The 24246-nt window shown below is 44.2% G+C and overlaps 1 protein-coding gene and 16 non-coding genes across 18 annotated transcripts in view; all 17 read left to right on the top strand.

Annotated features, from left to right (window-relative positions):
* Positions 1 to 22416, top strand: part of LOC144942277 (claudin-10-like) — a 30858-nt gene extending 8442 nt beyond the window's left edge. For both annotated transcript variants that reach the window (XM_078869035.1, XM_078869036.1), the window contains exons 3-6: positions 17643 to 17807; positions 18451 to 18532; positions 19667 to 19777; positions 20769 to 22416. In XM_078869035.1, the coding sequence (XP_078725161.1) occupies positions 17643 to 17807; positions 18451 to 18532; positions 19667 to 19777; positions 20769 to 20928 (518 nt within the window). In that variant the 3' untranslated portion in view covers positions 20929 to 22416. The remainder of the gene's footprint in view (positions 1 to 17642; positions 17808 to 18450; positions 18533 to 19666; positions 19778 to 20768) is intronic.
* Positions 1167 to 1239, top strand: TRNAR-UCG (transfer RNA arginine (anticodon UCG)). Its single transcript has one exon. It is a non-coding gene; the product is annotated as a tRNA-Arg (tRNA).
* TRNAR-UCG (transfer RNA arginine (anticodon UCG)) lies at positions 2189 to 2261 on the top strand. Its single transcript has one exon. It is a non-coding gene; the product is annotated as a tRNA-Arg (tRNA).
* TRNAR-UCG (transfer RNA arginine (anticodon UCG)) lies at positions 3220 to 3292 on the top strand. The gene has a single exon. It is a non-coding gene; the product is annotated as a tRNA-Arg (tRNA).
* On the top strand, positions 3715 to 3787 carry TRNAR-UCG (transfer RNA arginine (anticodon UCG)). Its single transcript has one exon. It is a non-coding gene; the product is annotated as a tRNA-Arg (tRNA).
* On the top strand, positions 4751 to 4823 carry TRNAR-UCG (transfer RNA arginine (anticodon UCG)). The gene has a single exon. It is a non-coding gene; the product is annotated as a tRNA-Arg (tRNA).
* On the top strand, positions 5385 to 5457 carry TRNAR-UCG (transfer RNA arginine (anticodon UCG)). The gene has a single exon. It is a non-coding gene; the product is annotated as a tRNA-Arg (tRNA).
* Positions 6405 to 6477, top strand: TRNAR-UCG (transfer RNA arginine (anticodon UCG)). Its single transcript has one exon. It is a non-coding gene; the product is annotated as a tRNA-Arg (tRNA).
* On the top strand, positions 7492 to 7564 carry TRNAR-UCG (transfer RNA arginine (anticodon UCG)). Its single transcript has one exon. It is a non-coding gene; the product is annotated as a tRNA-Arg (tRNA).
* TRNAR-UCG (transfer RNA arginine (anticodon UCG)) lies at positions 8402 to 8474 on the top strand. Its single transcript has one exon. It is a non-coding gene; the product is annotated as a tRNA-Arg (tRNA).
* On the top strand, positions 9425 to 9497 carry TRNAR-UCG (transfer RNA arginine (anticodon UCG)). The gene has a single exon. It is a non-coding gene; the product is annotated as a tRNA-Arg (tRNA).
* Positions 10518 to 10590, top strand: TRNAR-UCG (transfer RNA arginine (anticodon UCG)). Its single transcript has one exon. It is a non-coding gene; the product is annotated as a tRNA-Arg (tRNA).
* On the top strand, positions 11433 to 11505 carry TRNAR-UCG (transfer RNA arginine (anticodon UCG)). The gene has a single exon. It is a non-coding gene; the product is annotated as a tRNA-Arg (tRNA).
* TRNAR-UCG (transfer RNA arginine (anticodon UCG)) lies at positions 12524 to 12596 on the top strand. The gene has a single exon. It is a non-coding gene; the product is annotated as a tRNA-Arg (tRNA).
* Positions 13589 to 13661, top strand: TRNAR-ACG (transfer RNA arginine (anticodon ACG)). The gene has a single exon. It is a non-coding gene; the product is annotated as a tRNA-Arg (tRNA).
* On the top strand, positions 14620 to 14692 carry TRNAR-UCG (transfer RNA arginine (anticodon UCG)). Its single transcript has one exon. It is a non-coding gene; the product is annotated as a tRNA-Arg (tRNA).
* TRNAR-UCG (transfer RNA arginine (anticodon UCG)) lies at positions 15708 to 15780 on the top strand. The gene has a single exon. It is a non-coding gene; the product is annotated as a tRNA-Arg (tRNA).
* Positions 22417 to 24246: the final 1830 nt, after the last annotated feature.

The following is a 24246-nucleotide window of genomic DNA, read 5'->3' as shown; positions in this document are numbered from 1 at the left end:
GGAAGTAATAAAATAGACCTGGTTTCACCTGAGGACGGCTGCGTGCGTTGTGGCCGAAACGTCGTGAGAATTATTTTATTATGTTTAAGTTTTATTATTTTATTACTTCCCTTCTACGTGACTTTACCGAAAGAACCAAGAAGATGAATCCCTGCAGTCACGAAAGCTTTAAATCGAAAGTTAGAGGTTTATCAAGATGTACGGATCAGAGTTAAGTAAGAGTTCAGTGTGAGATGATGGTCAAGGAAGTGAATATGAAAAGGTTTCAACAACTGTTTCAATATGCTGTGCAAGCCTCTGGAGACGCATGATACAGCTCTTTAGCTGCCCCCTTGCGGGCGGCAGTAAAATAAGACAATTTAACTTAATAATAATGTATTAAATCTGGCAAGGAATGGGTGACTATGGAATGTCTTGGGGACGACAAAATGTAGAGTAAAACTGAATTGTTAAAGAATAACTAAGGGGGTGGGTGGGGGGACTAAATAGACACAATTTATTCCATCTCCTATTGTGTTTATTTAAGTTAGAATGTGTCATCTGCAGGAAACCTGCTGTGTTTGTGTACAAGTAGCTCTACGTATTTTAGTAAAAGACTCACACTTCGAGATTTAGTCGCTGAAACTTGCTCTCCTTGCTCAAAAGAACAATGTAAAAGTGATGTCATCATTCGGTGCCCTAAACCAGCTGGCAAAATTGCAGATACATTGATATTGTTGTTTGTTAAGAATTCGATTTTTATTAAAATAGGCAAAAGAGAGGAGTGTGAGAAACGATTTCTTATCTTTGTATTAATTGCGTTGGAAGAAAACACAGAAACTGTAAAAAAGACGCTTCAACTTCCATCCAACCATAGGAGAATTATGAAATTGCAGTAGTCTGATCTGAAGTCAGACACATTATCCATTTGGCCACGCGGCCAATGCCATTGACAAAGGGCCTCCTAAGCTATATTTTTATGTGAGCCTTCAACTAAACTCCACCAGGGGTTTTGTGATGGCCGTTTATCAGGTTGCGGAATGAAATGTGCGCCACCGCTATGGGTATGTGGAAATTCCACCACTGACTGAAGGCTCAGAATGCTTTCCTGATACAAGCTGTCGTTTCAAAAGAAAAACAATAGACTTTCAAGACTCTTCACAGGAAGGTGCTCCTCTACCATGCAGGGCCGCGTGGCCTAATGGATAAGGCGTCTGACTTCGGATCAGAAGATTGCAGGTTCGAATCCTGCCGTGGTCGAATATGTATTTTTACATTACAGAAATTACTGTCACTTTGAATTTTCACGAAGTTCATATTTTGCATATTGTTAGGCAAGGGGTGAGGGTTGGTCAGGGATAGATTCGGTTGAGGGATTATAGTTTGGTGAGGCAATAGGTTGAGCTGAGTAATACGGTGCAGTTAAGGGTAAGGTCATATTATGTGGGGTCAGAGTTAGGTTAGAGGTTACGAGTTCGAAAGGAGGTTGTGTTCGGGTTAGGGTGAGCTAAGTAATGTGTTTTAGGATAAAGTGAGGGGTTCGAGGTTTATCAAGATGTACGGATCAGAGTTAGCTAAGAGTTTAGTGTGAGATGATTGCAAGTAGGTAAATATGGAGATGTTATAATACCTTTTTCAACATGATGCGCATTAATAAAACAAACCTCTATAACAGCTTCGACTCACACTTCAAAATTTAGTCGCTGAACCTTGCTCTCCTTGCTCAAAAGAACAATGTAGAAGTGATATCATCATTCGGTGCACTAAACCAGCTGACATAATTGCAGATACATTGAAATGGTTGTTTGTTAAGAATTAGTTTGTATTAAAATAGGCAAAAGAGAGGAGTGTGATAAAGATTTCTTATCTTTGTAATAATTGCATGGGAAGAAAACACAGAAACAGTAAAAAACACGATACAGAAACTGCTGTGGTTTAATCCGAAGGCCTTATCCATTAGGCCACGCGGCTAAAGCCATCTGCAAAAGGACTTCTAAGTTATATTTTTACGTGAACCGTGGTTTTGTGATGGCCTTTATCAGGTTGCCCAATTAAATAAGTGCGCCCGCGCTTTGGGTATGTGGAAATTCCACAACTGACTGAAGGCTCAAAATGGTTTCCTCATACGAGCAGTGATACACTGTGGTTTCAAAAGAAGAACAAGAGACTCTCAAGACTCTTCACAGGAGGGTGCCGTTCTACCATGCAGGGCCGCGTGGCCTAATGGATAAGGCGTCTGACTTCGGATCAGAAGATTGCAGGTTCGAATCCTGCCGTGGTCGAATATATATTTTTACATTACAGAAATTACTGTCACATTGAAATTTTACGAAGTTTATGTTTTGTATATTGTTAGGCAAGGGGTGAGGGGTCGGTCAGGGATAGCTTCAATTGAGGGATTATGGATTGGTGAGGCAAAAGGTTGAGCTGAGTAATACGGTGCAGGTAAGGGTAATTATGTGGAGTCAGAGTCAGGTTAAAGGTTAGGAGTTCGACAGGAGGTTGTGTTCGGGTTAGGGTGAGCTAAGTAATGTGTTTTAGGATAAAATCAGGGGTTCGAGGTTTAGCAAGATGTACGGATCAGAGTTAGCTAAGAGTTTAGTGTGAGATGATTGCAAGTAGGTAAATATGGAGATGTTATAATACCTTTTTCAACATGATGTGCATTAATAAAACAAACCTCTATAACAGCTTCGACTCACACTTCAAAATTTAGTCGCTGAACCTTGCTCTCCTTGCTCAAAAGAACAATGTAGAAGTGATCTCATCATTGGGTGCACTAAACCAACTGGCTTAATTGCAGATACATTGAAATTGTTGTTTCTTAAGAATTAGTTTGTATTAAAATAGGCAAAAGAGAGGAGTGTGAGAAACGATCTGGATCTTTGTATTAATACTGGTAGGAACAACAGTTCCATACTGTCCACCAGGGATTATTTGTCTGTCTGTCGTGCATGGCCCTGCTCCACCAGAGCCCTCCCATTGGCTCGGGGGTGCCGACCAATGGGAGCGGTGGGTTGGGGTTGGTAGAGGGGGAGGTTAGTGGTGGAGGGGGGGGGGGGGACCGCCGCGACTCGGGCCAATGAGGAGACGGGCGATGTTTCATTCACAAAATGGAACTCGGGGAGGGTGGCTCCATTCATAAAATGTTAGCCTTGAAAAGAATTAAGCGGATCTTTTTGCATCGTGTTTCTTCCAACATTCCCACCCTTAAGATGATTTAGTTGGGGATGAGTGGAGGGCCGTGTGGCCTAATGGATAAGGCGTCTGACTTCGGATCAGAAGATTGCAGGTTCGAGTCCTGCTGTGGTCGAATATTTCAACACTTCAACATTTAGTCGCTGAATCTTGCACTCCTTGCTCAAAAGAACAATGTAGAAGTGATTTCATCATTGGGTGCCTTTAACCTGCTGGCAGGATTTGCACCTACAATCATTTTGATACAAAGTCAGATGCCTTATCCATGAGGCCACACAGCCAATGCCAGTGGCAAACGGGCTTGTAAGCTATATTTCTACGTGAACCATCAACTAAACTCCACCAGGGGTTTTGTGATGGCCTTTATCAGGTTGCGGAATGAAATAAGTGCGCCGCTGCGATGGGTATGTGGAAATTCCACAACTGACTGAAGGCTCAAAATGGTTTCCTCATACGAGCAGTGATACACTGTGGTTTCAAAAGAAGAACAACAGACTCTCAAGACTCTTCACAGGAGGGTGCTCCTCTACCATGCAGGGCCGCGTGGCCTAATGGATAAGGCGTCTGACTTCGGATCAGAAGATTGCAGGTTCGAATCCTGCCGTGGTCTAATATATATTTTTACATTACGGGAATTATTGTCACAATGAATTTTCACGAAGTTCATATTTTGCATATTGTTAGGCAAGGGGTGAGGGGTCGGGCAGGGATAGCTTCAGTTGAGGGATTATGGATTAGTGAGTCAAGAGGTTGAGCTGAGTAATACGGTGCAGGTAAGGGTAAGGTCATATTATGTAGGGTCAGAGTTATGTTAGAGGTTAGGAGTTTGACAGAAGATTGTGTTCGGGTTAGGGTGAGCTAAGTAATGTGCTTTAGGATAAAGTGAGGGGTTCGAGGTTTAGCAAGATGTTCGGATCAGAGTTAGCTAAGAGTTTAGTGTGAGATGATTGCAAGTAGGTAAATATGGAGATGTTATAATACCTTTTTCAACATGATGTGCATTAATAAAACAAACCTCTATAACAGCTTCGACTCACACTTCAAAATTTAGTCGCTGAACCTTGCTCTCCTTGCTCAAAAGAACAATGTAGAAGTGATCTCATCATTGGGTGCACTAAACCAACTGGCTTAATTGCAGATACATTGAAATTGTTGTTTCTTAAGAATTAGTTTGTATTAAAATAGGCAAAAGAGAGGAGTGTGAGAAACGATCTGGATCTTTGTATTAATACTGGTAGGAACAACAGTTCCATACTGTCCACCAGGGATTATTTGTCTGTCTGTCGTGCATGGCCCTGCTCCACCAGAGCCCTCCCATTGGCTCGGGGGTGCCGACCAATGGGAGCGGTGGGTTGGGGTTGGTAGAGGGGGAGGTTAGTGGTGGAGGGGGGGGGGGACCGCCGCGACTCGGGCCAATGAGGAGACGGGCGATGTTTCATTCACAAAATGGAACTCGGGGAGGGTGGCTCCATTCATAAAATGTTAGCCTTGAAAAGAATTAAGCGGATCTTTTTGCATCGTGTTTCTTCCAACATTCCCACCCTTAAGATGATTTAGTTGGGGATGAGTGGAGGGCCGTGTGGCCTAATGGATAAGGCGTCTGACTTCGGATCAGAAGATTGCAGGTTCGAATCCTGCTGTGGTCGAATATTTCAACACTTCAACATTTAGTCGCTGAATCTTGCACTCCTTGCTCAAAAGAACAATGTAGAAGTGATCTCATCATTGGGTGCACTAAACCAGCTGGCATAATCGCAGATACATCGATATTGTTGTTTGTTAAGAATTCGATTGTATTCAAATAGGCAAACGAGAGGAGTGTGAGAAACGATCTGGATCTTTGTATTAATTGCATTGCAAGAAAACACAAAAACTCATCAACATCACTCCGACCACGGCAGGATTTGCACCAACAATCATTTTAATACAAAGTCAGACGCCTTATCCATTAAGCCACGCGGCCAAAGCCATGGATAAGCTATATTTCTACGTGAACCATCAACTAAACTCCACCAGGGGGTTTGTGATGGCCTTTATCAGGTTGCGGAATGAAATAAGTGCGCCGCCGCGATGGGTATGTGGAAATTCCACCACTGACTGAAGGCTCAAAATGGTTTCCTCATACGAGCAGTGATACACTGTGGTTTTAAAAGAAGAACAAGAGACGCTCAAGACTCTTCACAGGAGGGTGCTCCTCTACCATGCAGGGCCGCGTGGCCTAATGGATAAGGCGTCTGACTTCGGATCAGAAGATTGCAGGTTCGAATCCTGCCGTGGTCGAATATTTAGTTTTTATTACAGGAATTACTGCCACAATGAATTTTCACGAAGTTCATATTTTTGCATATTGCTAGGCAAGGGGTGAGGGGTCGGTCAGGGATAGCTTCAGTTGAGCGATTATGGATTGGTGAGGCAATATGTTGAGCTGAGTAATACGGTGCAGTTAAGGGTAAGGTCATATTATGTGGGGTCAGAGTTAGGTTAGAGGTTAGGAGTTCGACAGGCTGTGTTCGGGTTAGGGTGAGCTAAGTAATATATTTCAGGATAAATTAAGGGGTTCGAGGTTTAGCAAGATGTACGGATCAGAGTTAGCTAAGAGTTTAGTGTGAGATGATTGCAAGTAGGTAAATATGGAGATGTTATAATACCTTTTTCAACATGATGTGCATTAATAAAACAAACCTCTATAACAGCTTCGACTCACACTTCAAAATTTAGTCGCTGAACCTTGCTCTCCTTGCTCAAAAGAACAATGTAGAAGTGATATCATCATTCGGTGCACTAAACCAGCTGACATAATTGCAGATACATTGAAATGGTTGTTTGTTAAGAATTAGTTTGTATTAAAATAGGCAAAAGAGAGGAGTGTGATAAAGATTTCTTATCTTTGTAATAATTGCATGGGAAGAAAACACAGAAACAGTAAAAAACACGATACAGAAACTGCTGTGGTTTAATCCGAAGGCCTTATCCATTAGGCCACGCGGCTAAAGCCATCTGCAAAAGGACTTCTAAGTTATATTTTTACGTGAACCGTGGTTTTGTGATGGCCTTTATCAGGTTGCCCAATTAAATAAGTGCGCCCGCGCTTTGGGTATGTGGAAATTCCACAACTGACTGAAGGCTCAAAATGGTTTCCTCATACGAGCAGTGATACACTGTGGTTTCAAAAGAAGAACAAGAGACTCTCAAGACTCTTCACAGGAGGGTGCTCCTCTACCATGCAGGGCCGCGTGGCCTAATGGATAAGGCGTCTGACTTCGGATCAGAAGATTGCAGGTTCGAATCCTGCTTTGGTCGAATATATATTTTTACATTACAGAAATTACTGTCACATTGAAATTTTACGAAGATTATGTTTTGTATATTGTTAGGCAAGGGGTGAGGGGTCGGTCAGGGATAGCTTCAATTGAGGGATTATGGATTGGTGAGGCAAAAGGTTGAGCTGAGTAATACGGTGCAGGTAAGGGTAATTATGTGGAGTCAGAGTCAGGTTAAAGGTTAGGAGTTCGACAGGAGGTTGTGTTCGGGTTAGGGTGAGCTAAGTAATGTGTTTTAGGACAAAGTGAGGGGTTCGAGGTTTAGCATGATGTACGGATCAGAGTTAGCTAAGAGTTTAGTGTGAGATGATTGCAAGTAGGTATATATGGAGATGTTATAATACATTTTTCAACATGATGCGCATTAATAAAACAAACCTCTGTAACAGCTTCGACTCACACTTCAAGATTTAGTCGCTGAACCTTGCTCTCCTTGCTCAAAAGAACAATGTAGAAGTGATCTCATCATTGGGTGCACTAAACCAGCTGGCATAATTGCAGATACATTGAAATTGTTGTTTGTTAAGAATTCGATTGTATTAAAATAGGCAAAAGAGAGGAGTGTGAGAAACGATTTCTAATCTTGGTAATAATTGCATTGGAAGAAAACACAGAAACAGAAAGAACACATCAGCTTCAATCCGACCACGGCAGGATTTGAACCTACAATCATTTTGATACAAAGTCAGACACCTTATCCATGAGGCCACACAGCCAATGCCAGTGGCAAACGGTCTTCTAAGCTATTGGCAAACGGGCTTATAAGCTATATTTCTACGTGAACCATCAACTAAACTCCATCAGGGGTTTTGTGATGGCCTTTATCAGGTTGCGGAATGAAATAAGTGCGCCGCCCCGATGGGTATGTGGAAATTCCTCCACTGACTAAAGGCTCAAAATGGTTTCCTCATACGAGCAGTGATTCACTGTGGTTTTAAAAGAAGAACAACAGACTCTCAAGACTCTTCACAGGAGGGTGTTCCTCAACCATCAGGGCCGCGTGGCCTAATGGATAAGGCGTCTGACTTCGGATCAGAAGATTGCAGGTTCGAATCCTGCCGTGGTCGAATATTTATTTTTACGTTACAGGAATTACTGTCACATTGAATTTTCACGAAGTTTATATTATGCATATTGTTAGGCAAGGGTTGAGGGGCCGGTCAGGGATAGATTCAGTTGAGGGTAGTATGGTTTGGTGTGGCAATCGGTTGAGCTGAGTAATACCGTGCAGTTAAAGGTAAGGTCAATTATGTGGGATCAGAGTTAGCTCAGAGTTTTGTGTGAGATGATTGCAAGTAGGTAAATATGGAGATGTTATAATACAATTTTCAACATGATGTGCATTCATAAAACAAACCTCTGTAACAGTTTCGACTCACACTTCAACATTTAGTCGCTGAACCTTGCTCAAAAGAACAATGTAGAAGTGATTTCATCATTGGGTGCCTTTAACCTGCTGGCATAATTGCAGATACATTGAAATAGTTGTTTGTTAACAATTATATTGTATTAAAATAGGCAAAAGAGAGGAGTGTGAGAAACGATCTGGATCTTTGTATTAATACTGGTAGGAACAACAGTTCCACACTGTCCACCAGGGATTATTTGTCTGTCTGTCGTGCATGGCCCTGCTCCACCAGAGCCCTCCCATTGGCTCTCGGGTGCCGACCAATGGGAGTGGTGGGTTGGGGTTGGTAGAGGGGGGGGGTTAGTGGTGGGGGGGGGGCACCGCCGCGACTCGGGCCAATGAGGAGACGGGCGGTGTTTCATTCACAAAATGGAACTGGGGGAGGGTTGCTCCATTCATAAAATGGAAGCCTTGAAAAGAAAAAAGCGGATCTTTTTGCTTCGTGTTTCTTTCAACATTCTCACCCTTAAGATGATTTCGTTGGGGATGAGTGGAGGGCCGCGTGGCCTAATGGATAAGGCGTCTGACTTCGGATCAGAAGATTGCAGGTTCGAATCCTGCCGTGGTCGAATATATATTTTTACATTACAGAAATTACTGTCACATTGAAATTTCACGAAGTTCATATTTTGCATATTGTTAAGCAAGGGGTGAGGGGTCGGTCAGGGATAGCTTCAGTTGAGAGATTATGGATTGGTGAGGCTAAAGGTTGAGCTGAGTAATACGGTGCAGTTAAGGGGTCAGAGTTAGGTTAGAGGTTAGGAGTTCGACAGGAGGTTGTGTTCGGGTTAGGGTGAGCTAAGTAATGTGTTTTAGGATAAAGTGAGGGGTTCGAGGTTTAGCAAGATGTATGGATCAGAGTTAGCTAAGAGTTTAGTGTGAGATGATTGCAAGTAGGTAAATATGGAGATGTTATAATACATTTTTCAACATGATGTGCATTAATAAAATAAACCTCTATAACAGCTTCGACTCACACTTCAAAATGTAGTCGCTAACCTTGCTCTCCTTGCTCAAAAGAACAATGTAGAAGGGATTTCATCATTGGGTGCCCTAAACCAGCTGGCATAATTGCAGATACATCAATATTGTTGTTTGTTAAGAATTCGTTTGTATTAAAATAGGCAAAAGAGAGGAGTGTGAGAAACGATTTCTTATCTGTGTAATAATTGCATGCGAAGAAAACACAGAAACAGTAAAAAAAGCGATACAGAAACTGCCGTGGTTTTATCCGAAGGCCTTATCCATTCGTCCACGCGGCCAAAGCCATCTGCAAAAGGGCTTCTAAGACATATTTTTTATGTGAACCGTCGACTAAGCACCACCAGAGGTTTTGTGATGGCCTTTATCAGGTTGCCCAATTAAATAAGTGCGCCCGCGCTTTGGGTATGTGGAAATTCCACAACTGACTGAAGGCTCAAAATGGTTTCCTCATACTAGCAGGGATACACTGTGGTTTTAAAAGAAGAACAACAGACTCTCAAGACTCTTCACAGGAGGGTGCTTCCCTACCATGCAGGGCCGCGTGGCCTAATGGATAAGGCGTCTGACTTCGGATCAGAAGATTGCAGGTTCGAATCCTGCCGTGGTCGAATATATATTTTTACATTACAGAAATTACTGTCACTTTGAATTTTCACGAAGTTCATATTTTGCATATTGTTAGGCAAGGGGTGAGGGTTCGTCAGGGATAGATTCGGTTGAGGGATTATAGTTTGGTGAGGCAATAGGTTGAGCTGAGAAATACGGTGCAGTTAAGGGTAAGGTCATATTATGTGGCGTCAGGGTTATGTTAGAGGTTAGGAGTTCGACAGGAGGCTGTGTTAGGGTTAGGGTGAGCTAAGTAATGTGTTTTAGGATAAAGTGAGGGGTTCGAGGTTTAGCAAGATGTACAGATCATAGTTAGCTAAGAGTTTAGTGTGAGATGATTGCAAGTAGGTAAATATGGAGATGTTATAATACATTTTTCAACATGATGATCATTAATAAAACAAACCTCTGTAACAGCTTCGACTCACACTTCAAGATTTAGTCGCTGAACCTTGCTCTCCTTGCTCAAAAGAACAATGTAGAAGTGATCTCATCATTGGGTGCACTAAACCAGCTGGCATAATTGCAGATACATTGAAATTGTTGTTTGTTAAGAATTCGATTGTATTAAAATAGGCAAAAGAGAGGAGTGTGAGAAACGATTTCTAATCTTGGTAATAATTGCATTGGAAGAAAACACAGAAACAGAAAGAACACATCAGCTTCAATCCGACCACGGCAGGATTTGAACCTACAATCATTTTGATACAAAGTCAGACACCTTATCCATGAGGCCACACAGCCAATGCCAGTGGCAAACGGGCTTCTAAGCTATTGGCAAACGGGCTTGTAAGCTATATTTCTACGTGAACCATCAACTAAACTCCATCAGGGGTTTTGTGATGGCCTTTATCAGGTTGCGGAATGAAATAAGTGCGCCGCCCCGATGGGTATGTGGAAATTCCTCCACTGACTAAAGGCTCAAAATGGTTTCCTCATACGAGCAGTGATTCACTGTGGTTTTAAAAGAAGAACAACAGACTCTCAAGACTCTTCACAGGAGGGTGTTCCTCAACCATCAGGGCCGCGTGGCCTAATGGATAAGGCGTCTGACTTCGGATCAGAAGATTGCAGGTTCGAATCCTGCCGTGGTCGAATATTTATTTTTACGTTACAGGAATTACTGTCACATTGAATTTTCACGAAGTTTATATTATGCATATTGTTAGGCAAGGGTTGAGGGGCCGGTCAGGGATAGATTCAGTTGAGGGTAGTATGGTTTGGTGTGGCAATCGGTTGAGCTGAGTAATACCGTGCAGTTAAAGGTAAGGTCAATTATGTGGGATCAGAGTTAGCTCAGAGTTTTGTGTGAGATGATTGCAAGTAGGTAAATATGGAGATGTTATAATACAATTTTCAACATGATGTGCATTCATAAAACAAACCTCTGTAACAGTTTCGACTCACACTTCAACATTTAGTCGCTGAACCTTGCTCAAAAGAACAATGTAGAAGTGATTTCATCATTCGGTGCCTTTAACCTGCTGGCATAATTGCAGATACATTGAAATAGTTGTTTGTTAACAATTATATTGTATTATAATAGGCAAAAGAGAGGAGTGTGAGAAACGATCTGGATCTTTGTATTAATACTGGTAGGAACAACAGTTCCACACTGTCCACCAGGGATTATTTGTCTGTCTGTCGTGCATGGCCCTGCTCCACCAGAGCCCTCCCATTGGCTCGGGGGTGCCGACCAATGGGAGTGGTGGGTTGGGGTTGGTAGAGGGGGGGGGGGTTAGTGGTGGGGGGGGGGGGGCACCGCCGCGACTCGGGCCAATGAGGAGACGGGCGATGTTTCATTCACAAAATGGAACTGGGGGAGGGTTTCTCCATTCATAAAATGGAAGTCTTGAAAAGAATTAAGCGGATCTTTTTGCCTCGTGTTTCTTTCAACATTCCCACCCTTAAGATGATTTAGTTGGGGCTGAGTGGAGGGCCGTGTGGCCTAATGGATAAGGCGTCTGACTTCGGATCAGAAGATTGCAGGTTCGAATCCTGCTGTGGTCGAATATATTTTTTACATTACAGGAATTACTGTCACATTGAAATTTCACGAAGTTCATATTTTGCATATTGTTTGGCAAGGGGTGAGGGGTCGGTCAGAGATAGCTTCAGTTGAGGGATTATGGATTGGTGAGGCAATAGGTTGAGCTGAGTAATACGGTGCAGTTAAGGGTAAGGTCATATGTGGGGTCAGAGTCAGGTTAAAGGTTAGGAAATCGACAGGAAGTTGTGTTCGGGTTAGGGTGAGCTAAGTAATATCTTTTAGGATAAAGTGAGGGGTTCGAGGTTTAGCAAGATGTACAGATCAGAGTTAGCTAAGAGTTTAGTGTGAAATGATTGCAAGTAGGTAAATATGGAGATGTTATAATACCTTTTTCAACATGATGCGCAATAATAAAACAAACCTCTGTAACAGCTTCGACTCACACTTCAACATTTAGTCGCTGAATCTTGCTCTCCTTGCTCAAAAGAACAATGTAGAAGTGATTTCTTCATTGGGTGCCTTTAACCTGCTGGCATAATTGCAGATACATTGAAATAGTTGTTTGTTAAGAATTAGTTTGTATTAAAATAGGCAAAAGAGAGGAGTGTGAGAAACGATTTCTAATCTTGGTAATAATTGCATTGGAAGAAAACACAGAAACAGTAAGAACACATCAGCTTCAATCCGACCACGGCAGGATTTGCACCTACAATCATTTTGATACAAAGTCAGATGCCTTATCCATGAGGCCACACAGCCAATGCCAGTGGCAAACGGGCTTCTAAGCTATTGGCAAACGGGCTTGTAAGCTATATTTCTACGTTAACCATCAACTAAACTCCACCAGGGGTTTTGTGATGGCCTTTATCAGGTTGCGGAATGAAATAAGTGCGCCGCCACGATGGGTATGTGGAAATTCCACAACTGACTGAAGGCTAAAAATGGTTTCCTCATACTAGCAGGGATACACTGTGGTTTCAAAAGAAGAACAACAGACTCTCAAGACTCTTCACAGGAGGGTGCTCTTCTACCATGCAGGGCTGCGTGGCCTAATGGATAAGGCGTCTGACTTCGGATCAGAAGATTGCAGGTTCGAATCCTGCCGTGGTCTAATATGTATTTTTACATTACAGGAATTACTGTCACATTGAATTTTCACGAAGTTCTTTATTTTGCATATTGTTTGGCAAGGGGTGAGGGGTCGGTCAGGGATAGATTCAGTTGAGGCATTATGGTTTGGTGAGGCAATAGGTTGAGCTGAGTAATACGGTGCAGTTAAGGGTTATGGGTTATGTGGGGTCAGAGTCAGGTTAGAGGTTAGGAGTTCGACAGGAGGTTGTGTTCGGGTTGGGTGAGCTAAGTAATGTGTTTTAGGATAAAGTCAGGGGTTCGAGGTTTAGCAAGATGTACGGATCAGAGTTAGCTAAGAGTTTAGTGTGAGATGGTTGTACGTAGGTAAATATGAAGATGTTATATACATTTTTCAATGGACGTGCATTAATAAAGTAAACCTCTGTAACAGCTAAGACTCACACTTCAAAATATAGTCGCTGCAACTTGGTCTCCTTGTTCAAAGGAACAATGTAGAAGTAATATCATCATTCGGTGCCCTAAACCAGCTGGCATAATTGTAGATACATTGAAATAGTTGTTTGTTAAGGATTCGATTGTATTAAAATAGGCAAAAGAGAGGAGTGTGAGAAACGATTTCTTATCTTTGTAATAATTGCATTGGAAGAAAACACAGAAACAGTAAAAACACATCAGCTTCAATCCGACCACGGCAGGATTTGCACCTACAATCATTTTGATACAAAGTCAGACGCCTTATCCATTAGGCCACGTGGCCAAAGCCATCTGCAAAAGGGCTTCTAAGCTATATTTTAATGTGAACCGTCAACTAAACACCACCAGGGATTTTGTGATGGCCTTTTTCAGGTTGTGGAATGAAATAAGTGCGTTGCCGCTATGGGTATTTGGAAATTCCACCACTGATTGAAGGCTCAAAATGGTTTCCTCATACGAGCAGGGATACACTGGTTTCAAAAGGAGAACAACAGACTCTCAAGACTCTTCACAGGAGGGTGCTCCTCTACCATGCAGGGCCGTGTGGCCTAATGGATAAGGCGTCTGACTACGGATCACAAGATTGCAGGTTCGAATCCTGCTGTGGTCGAATACTTATTTTTACATTACGGGAATTACTGTCACATTGAATTTTCACGAAGTTCATATTTTGCATATTGTTAGGCATGGGGTGAGGGGCCGGTCAAGGATAGATTCAGTTGAGGGATTATGGTTTGGTGAGGCAATAGGTTGAGCTGAGTAATACGGTGCAGTTAAGGGTTATGGGTTATGTGGGGTCAGAGTCAGGTTAGAGGTTAGGAGTTCGACAGGCTGTGTTCGGGTTAGGTTGAGCTAAGTAATATATTTTAGGATAAATTAAGGGGTTCGAGGTTTAGCAAGATGTACGGATCAGAGTTAGCTAAGAGTTTAGTGTGAGATGATTGCAAGTAGGTAAATATGGAGATGTTATAATACCTTTTTCAACATGATGTGCATTAATAAAACAAACCTCTATAACAGCTTCGACTCACACTTCAAAATTTAGTCGCTGAACCTTGCTCTCCTTGCTCAAAAGAACAATGTAGAAGTGATATCATCATTCGGTGCACTAAACCAGCTGACATAATTGCAGATACATTGAAATGGTTGTTTGTTAAGAATTAGTTTGTATTAAAATAGGCAAAAGAGAGGAGTTTCAGAATCGATTTCTTATCTTTGTAACAATTGCATGCGAAGAAAACACAGAAACAGTAAAAAACACGATACAGAAACTGCCGTGGTTTTATCCGAAGGCCTTATCCATTAGTCCACGCGGCCAAAGCCATCTGCAAAAGGGCTTCTAAGTTATATTTTTTATGTGAACCATCAACTAAACACCACCAAAGGTTTTGTGATGGCCTTCATCAGGTTGTCCAATTAAATAAGTGCGCTTTGGGTTTGTGGAAATTCCGCAACTGACTGAAGGCTCAAAATAGTTTTCTCATACTAGCAGGGATACACTGTGGTTTTAAAAGAAGAACAACAGACTCTCAAGACTCTCCACAGGAGGGTGCGCCTCTACAATGCAGGGCCGCGTGGCCTAATGGATAAGGCGTCTGACTTCGGATCAGAAGATTGCAGGTTCGAATCCTGCCGTGGTCGAATATTTATTTTTACATTACAAGCATTACTGTCACATTGAATTTCACGAAGTTCATATTTTGCATATTGTTAGGCAAGGCGTGAGGGGTCGGTCAGAGATAGCTTGAGTTGAGGGATTATGGATTGGTGAGGCAATAGGTTGAGCTGAGTAATACGGTGCAGTTAAGGGTAAGGTCATGTGGGGTCAGAGTCAGGTTAGAGGTTAGGAGATCGACAGGAGGTTGTGTTCGGGTTAGGGTGAGTGAAGTAATATATTTTAGGATAAAGTGAGGGGTTCGAGGTTTAGCAAGATGAACAGATCAGAGTTAGCTAAGAGTTTAGTGTGAAATGATTGCAAGTAGGTAAATATGGAGATGTTATAATACCTTTTTCAACATGATGCGCATTAATAAAACAAACCTCTGTAACAGCTTCGACTCACACTTCAAGATTTAGTCGCTGAACCTTGATCTCCTTGCTCAAAAGAACAAAAGAGAATTGATATCATCATTGGGTGCACTAAACCAGCTGGCATAATTGCAGATACATTGAAATAGTTGTTTGTTAAGAATTAGTTTGTATTAAAATAGGCAAAAGAGAGGAGTGTGAGAAACGATTTCTAATCTTGGTAATAATTGCATTGGAAGAAAACACAGAAACAGTAAGAACACATCAGCTTCAATCCGACCACGGCAGGATTTGAACCTACAATTATTTTGATACAAAGTCAGACGCCTTGTCCATGAGGCCACACAGCCAATGCCAGTGGCAAACGGGCTTCTAAGCTATTGGCAAACGGGCTTGTAAGCTATATTTCTACGTGAACCATCAACTAAACTCCATCAGTGGTTTTGTGATGGCCTTAATCAGGTTGCGGAATGAAATAAGTGCGCCGCCCCGATGGGTATCTGGAAATTCCTCCACTGACTAAAGGCTCAAAATGGTTTCCTCATACGAGCAGTGATTCACTGTGGTTTTAAAAGAAGAACAACAGACTCTCAAGACTCTTCACAGGAGGGTGTGCCTCAACCATCAGGGCCGCGTGGCCTAATGGATAAGGCGTCTGACTTCGGATCAGAAGATTGCAGGTTCGAATCCTGCCGTGGTCGAATATTTATTTTTACGTTACAGGAATTACTGTCACATTGAATTTTCACGAAGTTCATATTATGCATATTGTTAGGCAAGGGGTGAGGGGCCGGTCAGGGATAGATTCAGTTGAGGGTAGTATGGTTTGGTGTGGCAATCGGTTGAGCTGAGTAATACCGTGCAGTTAAAGGTAAGGTCAATTATGTGGGATCAGAGTTTTGTGTGAGATGATTGCAAGTAGGTAAATATGGAGATGTTTTAATACGTTTTTCAAGATGATGTGCATTCATAAAACAAACCTCTGTAACAGCTTCGATTCACACTTCAAGATTTAGTCGGTGAACCTTGCTTTCCTTGCTCATGAGAACAATTTAGAAGTGATATCATCATTGAGTGCCCTAAACTAGCTGACATAATCTAGATTTAAAGTTTTCGTTACGGCAGGGATCCATACTCTTTGGTTCTTTCGGTAAAGTCACGTAGGTATAAAATTAAATAAATTAAATCACGACGTTTCATCATCAGGTGGGAAAACCACAGCAAGAAACTGTTTTTGCTGAAGTGGGAGAGAGATTTGCCGTGGTAAGAGGTTATATAGGTATATAGGTAAGAAAGTTGAGGTGTGGGGTAGGGGGATGGCGAGCGCTGCGTGGTGTAGTAGTACCTGACAGATATGATAGACGACAACCACTACAAAGCAGTTCGAGTTTTTCCTGGTTAATAACATCCTTCCAATGATTGCTCAATTTGTATCCATCTTCTCGGTTGAAGTTATGTCCATGTTTATATATATGGATGGCTTCATGAACAAACCTTTGATAGTAGCCCGAAGGTTTGCAGAGTACCTTGGTCTCGGAAAAAATCTATATCATGCGAGCCCACAGCGTTATAGCAATGGTCAGCCACGGCGGAGGTATTGGTTCTGCCGTGTTTCAGATCTGCCTTGCGATCGCGAACACGGTCCGTGACATGTCGTTTCGTATCCCCAATGTAACAGCCACCACAGGTGCAACTCAGTTTGTAGACTCCAGGATATTGCATGTCAGGAATGACATCCTTCACAGATGGGATTAGATCACGAATTTTGTGTACTGTATTGAATCGGACCTGGATCTTGTGTTTGCTTAAGATTTTGCATATTCTAAGGCAAGGGGGGGAGTGCTTGTTCAGGGACATAATCAGTTGAGGGATTATGGTTTCGTGAGGCATTAAGTTCAACTGAGTAGGGTTTGGTTTAAGGTTAAGAATTAGGGTTTAGGTGGAGCCAACAAATACCTTGTAGGGGTAGGTTAGAGGTTTAGCAAGCTCGAACGATCATTGTTCGGTAAGGATGGCAATGGCACTTCTTCTTGTCGCTAGGCTCGAGTCTGATGCGTGTATAATGGACTCTAAATGTGGCACTTGGATAAAGTTTATTGTCCTCAACAACGAGCCAACGCAAAGTCCCTTGCTTTCCCTCTACCGAGCGCCCCCTTCCTCCTTCTCACCCTTTCCAATCATCCTCTCCCTCCTCTCCAATCTCCACGCATCCCTTCCTTCTAACCAATCCCTCTGCTCCCCTTGAAACCGCTTCAATCGACCCATTGCCTCTTTCAAATCACCCCATCTCTCCCTTTCAAACCTTCCAACCAATTACTATCTAGCAAGCCGCGTCGTTCCTCCTGAGCGACTCATATCTATCCTTATGCCATACCCCCCTCTCGTGGCTGCTATGGTGTATACGAGAATCCCCCCCCTCCCGCCATGTCCTACACAGACGGCATCATCCAAAGATGCCCAACATACTTACACACGTGACATTTGTCCAATGTAGTTGTTTAATGAAATTGTATTGCGACTGTGGTCGATGTTAATAGTCGCCATCTATTTTTGTTTGTCTTAGGCGACCTGCAGGCTATCCGCGCGCTGTTCATCTCGGGCATGGCTCTGGGCGTCATCTCGTGTCTCCTCGCCACCCTGGGGCTGCGCTGCACCAGTGTCCTCCCGGCCCGAGCTACCACCAAGTCCCGCGTGGTCATATGTGGAGGAGCCAGCTTCATCTTCAACGGTACCGCAGGTTTCAAGTTTATATTTTGTTTAACCAGGTGAGGACTCGAGAGATCAGGACGAATCTCGTTTGCGAGGGTCACCTGGGGCATTAGTCTGCCGGTAGGGGGCCACGATCGCTGCTCTATATACGATAGTTCCAAATGAATATTTTTTGGGCGATTTTAGAATTTGGCAAATTTGGACCTTGACACCAGCACACAATGGCCTCCTCTTGTGAATGACGTCTGGGGATCCATACTGTCCACTATGAAGCAGATTGTGCGTATTATTATTGGTTATTTCACCTCCAGTAATGATCGGGACAGTTTCTGGATTCGAACTGTGATCTTCTGGCCGCGTCATCGACGACGGCTCCTAGTGGCCCTTTCTGAGACACTGAACCTGCGAGAATGAGATTCCTCGGTTCGAACCCTGGTCTCTAAGAGAGTAAAATGTCCACACTGAGCCGGCAACTACCAAGAATCTTGTTTTGAGCCCGAGTGCTAGGACTCTCTGTAAGAAGGTCCATAATTGCTAATGCTGAGCCAGCTCTAAATTCCATTAATTAATTAATCAACAGCAGAGATAGTAATCGTGAACGAGCTCTCACCTTGTTATAAAGACACGTGGATGAAGGTGCGTGTGTGTGTCGGAGAGTGCAGGTATCCTGTTCCTGGTCGTATACTCGTGGTACGCACGCCAGATCACGGACGAGTTCTACAACCCCATGTACCTCGGGCAGAAGTGAGATGCGCACACACACACAGTGTGTATGTGCGTGTGCGTGTCATGATGGTGTGGGGAGCGGTGGCATAGTGGCTATCGCATTGCGCTACAAAACCAGAAATTTGAGTTCAATTCCTGTCGACCGTCAACATCAGTGGTGAATATCTGAACTGGTCCTGTGCCTCCCGTGGGTTAACTCAGCGTTAAAACAAGTACCTGATGTCGTGCCTGAATATCAGCACTGGGAAGCCAAAGGTGGCCAGGTCTGGTGTTATCCACACCACTCCCTCTTATGCCATACCAGCCTTAATAGGTGCTGTATCTTTGTGCGTGTGCACACACGTGAGTGTCTTCACCTGTGCACGTGTTTGCATACACCTGTGGGGAGTGGTGTTGTGGCGTAGTTAGCACGCTGCGCTACGAACCCGGCGACCCGAGTTCGATTCCCGCTCACGGCCAACACCAGTGATGATTATCTGAACCAGTTTCGGTACCACCCCTAGGTCAACTCAGCTTAAAATAAATACCCGGTGTAAACATGGCCACCTAGGAAGACAAAGGTGGCCGGACGTGGTGCTCGCTAGGAGCACTTGCCTCGACAATCTGTTAAGGCTACGTGGATGAACTTTGTCTCCGTGTGTGCACGCCCGTGTGTGCAAGTGGAGTCACTTTAAGATGTTTCTTGTTCGTGTTTTTGTTTTGTTACGGTTGCACCCGAGTCAAGAGCCGCATTTCTCACAGCATTATCTCTGAACAGTATATATCAAGGGAAAATTTGTGATTATGTGTGTCTGTTCAAAATGTTTAGCGTACTTCCCGACATGCAACAAACTTGAAATTTTCCATGTGGATGCAATTACCAGCGAAAAGTCGTACTCAAATTGTAAATGTTGTGGTTTCACGCTTCAACACACCGGTGGGCTAAAGCGGTTAACTATTTGTCTTTTGTCAACGTGACACTTTTTTACTGATTGGCCGTGTCAGGTGGTGGAGGGTTACGACACATTTATAAATAACGCCATCTAAACCCAAAAACATTGATTATGAATAATATTGGTCGCGAAAGCCTACGAAGTAAAGCTAGTATCTAATAAATGAAACTGAAAAAAACTGAAACTTATGTTGTGCGTGTAAACAAACACCTGTGTGTAGGTATGAGCTGGGCCCTGCACTCTACATCGGCTGGGCCGGCTCAGCCCTGTGCGTGGTCGGAGGAGGAATTCTCTGCTGCACCAACGTCAAGAAAAGCCAATACCCACGCGGGTACCACAACCACAAGGGCGACATCCACAGCGGCATTCGCAATTGCGACCAACAATCACATCCACCACAACAAGCACAAAAAGACTGATCATTAATAACCATAGTCATAACAACAACAACAGCAGCAACATGAACGGACCACATCACAAAACCCACAAAGCGCAACAACTCCAACGACAACCAGAACAAACTTCACGACGAGCCTCAGCAAACGCAAACATTTCATCGCAAAAATGACAGAAACAACAATCGCAAGCGCATCTACCACGCCAGCATCCAGCAATCACAGTACTATCCTTGAGGACAACCATCGATAACCACAGGAGTAAAAAAAACCCAGTAAATACAAGGGTATTTACTGGTAAATACAGGGGTATTTACTGGGTTTTCAGTCAAAATGTGATTACTGTAAGACAGGCCTCGACTTACGAACGTTCGATTTACGAACATCTGCACTTACCAACGAGCTCCCATAAGACATTCATGTTTTAAATAACATTCGATGTGCGGACGCGAACTCGCACTTGCGAACCGAACCGTGGAACTGTTTTAACTCAGCGGAGCGATCCTCCGCGAGATGTAATGAGTCCCAGCATCCCGCTGGGAGTGAGTTTGTGTAAACGTGAGAGTGTGGCGTGCATATGTGTGCCCCCCCAGTGTGTGTAGGGGGAGCAGTAGCGCAATGGTTAGCGCGCTGCGCTACGAACCCGGCGACCCGAGCTCAATTCCCACTCACGACCAGCACAAGTGACGATTATTTGAACCGGTCCTGGGCCTCCCTTAGGTCGACTCAGCCTCAAATTAGTACCTGGCGCGGTGCGTAAACATCGCCAATGTGGAGTCAAAGGCGGCCGGAGCGTGGTGCTGGCCACCCACCCCCTTCGTGTGCCGTGCCGGCCTTCGTAGGGTGCTACTCGCTAAGAGCATTCGCCCCAACAGTCTGTTAAGGCTACACGGGGATCGTTGTCGTCGTCGTCGTTGTTGTGTGCAGGAACAACAAGAACCTCCACCCCGTGTTCCTGCCGCCCTCCATGGCCCCGGTCTCGGCGAGCGGGGTCCAGAAGCCCCTGATCACCCCCAACGGGGGCAGCCCCCGTCCCAGCCCCCCCGCCGATCTCGACCCCAGCTACGACAAGAACTCATATGTGTGACCCCCCCCTCGGTGACTCTACCAATAGCAAAACTACCACGAGCAAGTGCTACAAACTACAGGTTCCCCTCGCTCTACGCGGGTTTCGGTTTGTGCGATTTCGCGCTGCACATACGGCGAACCTATTTGTACCCAAAAATTCGCGATATGCGGTTTGAATTCACCCACACGCGGCTATGCGGTCTGACGTGGGACAACATTGTGTGTATTATTACTGAGCGTGCTGCTCGGCAGAGAGCTGTCTCGTCGTGTGGTGGTTTGTGCTGCGCGATTTCGCTGTGCGTGCCCTTTTTTCGGAATGCATCTACCGCATGAAGCGTGGGATTCCTGTACCACCAATTCCTTGGCAATTGCTACCACCACTACCGCTACGACTACCATGGCTAATGCTGCTGTGACTACGGCTACTAATCATGACAACAACTCACGTGTGTGTGTGACCTCAGTCTCTATCAATACTGTTGCTCCCGGCATTACTACCATTTCCGTTACAATACTACACGACTACTAATTCTACCACAGCTTCTGATAATCAAATCACAATTGAGAGCGCTTTGTCAATGCACTGCTGGATAAGAACCTCCATGCCGTGTTGGTCATGAAAGTTGTTTAACCACCCTTCACTGTGTGGGTCAGTGTGGGTGAAATTGGAGACCCAGAAATGGCTCAGATATTACCACTGCTTTGGCGGTGCACTTGAAATAAATTCCGTAGAAGATGGATATAATCACATTTATAGGCAGAGTTTTTATATCAGCAAAACACATGCTTAAATTAAACTGCAAGGGGGGGGGAGGGGTCAAAGGGCAACTGCTGATATAAGCACACCACCGCACTTCGGGTATAGGGACACCCTGGCCTTACTCCCAAGAAATGTGCTTCTACGGTATAAACGTGTGCTCCCAATTGTGAGGTTTTTAACTTATATCGGACAGCCCAGAACGGGTCGCCCACAAACATACACTTTACTTTTCGTTTCGGTCATCCTTTAAAGGATGGGAAAGATTTGGATTCCAAGTTGGAGTTAAAATCCTGGCATTAAAGAACAGTTGACGTGACCCAATGTTGATTTGAAGCTTTCGTGAGTGCAGGAATCCATACTCTTTGGTTCTTTCGGTAAAGTCACGGAGGTAGAAAATAATGGATCACGATGTTTCGATCGCAACCCAAGCGATCGTCATCAGGTGAAACAATTACAGCAGGAAAACTGCTGAAGCAGGCGAGAGAGCTGCCGTGACGAGAGATTATATAGGTCTGAGCTGGGAGCAACCCACAGGTTTGAATTCCAAGGTGCAGTTAAAATCCATGGCAATAGGTTGCCACCCCTTTGCTTTATACAACTTTTAAACGTGCAGGGAATTCTCATGTAATTAAGGTGATTTATGAATGCACAATTATTGGTAGCTTCATCATTAAAGCCTTTTGTGTTACATATTTGTTTGTTAATTTGTACATTAAATTTAATAAGAATAAATCAAAGTGAAGTCACTACCGCTGTTGTATTTGTTATTCTGCGGGTTATGCGCGAGACTTCGACTCAGTCTGCCATCACAATGATTGACCCTGTATAAAAATAAGAAATATTAAAAAATACTTTTTTTTTAAACACGCTTTAATGAAATGTACCCTACTAGTAATGGAAGAACTCCACGACTCCAGGAAGTGGCCCCGAAGCTTGCCATAACGTAAGAGACCGTGGTGATTTACAGCCAACGTGAGTTGAGCGTGGACAATTAGACCCAAGCCGAAGCATAACATATCAAAAAGAATGTTTAAAAATATTTTTATGATAGAATATAGTTTTGTCATCAGTATGACATAAGTATACCAAGTTTGCAGTCGATACCACATTGGGAAGTGGGTTAAAATTGAGTTACAAGATTTGAGGATACGACAACAACAGAGTTAATCGAAAGCGTGTAATAATAATGTAAAAAAAATATATATATTTTATTTTAATGATAGAATATGGTATTGTCATCAGTATGACATAAGTATACCAAGTTTGCAGTCGATACCACATTGGGAAGTGGGTTAAAATTTAGTTACAAGATTTGAGGATACAACAACGAGAACAACAGACAGAGCGAGTTAAATAAAAGCGTGTAATAATAAAAAAAAAAGTGTTAAAATAGTCACAAATGTGGGAAACCGCATTAGCTTTTCAAACTGAAAATTGTCTCATCTTTCCCAACTGAACTCAATTGCACACGCCGCTGACCGATATCTATCCAATGGTAGATGGAAGGCCTCCCAAGAGACATCGCCATCCCATCGGGCTCGGGTCGCACGGGCTGACATCTGCCGGGTTGAATGTCATCTCGGCCACGTTTTGCACACAGCCTTGGTGTACGGTGCTTTTCCTGGAAGTTTTTGCTATTTTCGCTGGATTTTTCTGTTTGCGCGTAGTCAATTTAAGATGTTTTCTTGTACTGGTAGGAACCTCCTGGTTACACCAGCCCACGGGATTATTGTGTCCGTCCGTCGTGCATCCAAAAATGGGAGGGGTGGGGCTGGGTGGGGAGGGTGGGTGGGGAGGGGCTGGGTGGGGAGAGTGGGGAGGGGCTGGGTGGGGAGGGTGGGGCTGGGTGGGAGGGGTGGGGCTGGGTGGGGAGGGGCTGGTCACCCCGTGGTGCCCTTATAAAACTCAACGTTTAACCTACTCACGCCGGCTTGTGCCCGCCCTCACGTGGTGTATTCCGCAAATATGCGGAATACACCACGCCGCCGTTGACCCTGGCCATTGACCGAGCAACCCAACGTTCCTACCAGCTCCCTCCGCAGGAATGTGTTTCATGTTTTTGTTTTTTGTTTGTTGCGGTTGCACCGGAATCAAGAGCCGAATGGCTCACAGGGCTACACCAAATAAATTAAACTGAAACGTTCCATCCTCCTCTTGACCGCCACCCAATTAGGGGTCACGAACACCGGGGCCATGAGCATCTTCTCGCCGCGACGCCTCTCGCCTGAGCCCACAAACCAGAGGTCGCAACCGGGTACCCGATACCCGTACACTACCCGATACCCGGCTACCCGTACCCGGCCGGGTACGGGTAGCCGTTTGCGACCCTGGTGCGGCCGGGTACGGGTACGGGTAGGCCGTGAGTCACTGGTGATTCACCGTTTGTCACTCATTTCCCAGCGTCTTGTCTCTTCTCACAATTCAAGTTCCTAGAATCAACCCACCCGCGCCTGCAACATGGCTTCATCCCAGAGGTTGCAATCAGGTACCCGATACCCGTAACCTACCCGTACCCAGCCGGGTACCCAGCCGGGTACGGGTAGGGTACCCGTTTGCGACCCTGGTGCGGCCGGGTAC

The sequence above is a fragment of the Lampetra fluviatilis genome, chromosome 27 (assembly GCF_964198595.1).
Source record: "Lampetra fluviatilis chromosome 27, kcLamFluv1.1, whole genome shotgun sequence".
In the NCBI taxonomy this organism is placed as follows: domain Eukaryota; kingdom Metazoa; phylum Chordata; class Hyperoartia; order Petromyzontiformes; family Petromyzontidae; genus Lampetra; species Lampetra fluviatilis.
The sequence above is the reverse complement of the archived record's forward strand: the minus strand, read 5'-3'. Positions and strand labels throughout refer to the sequence as shown.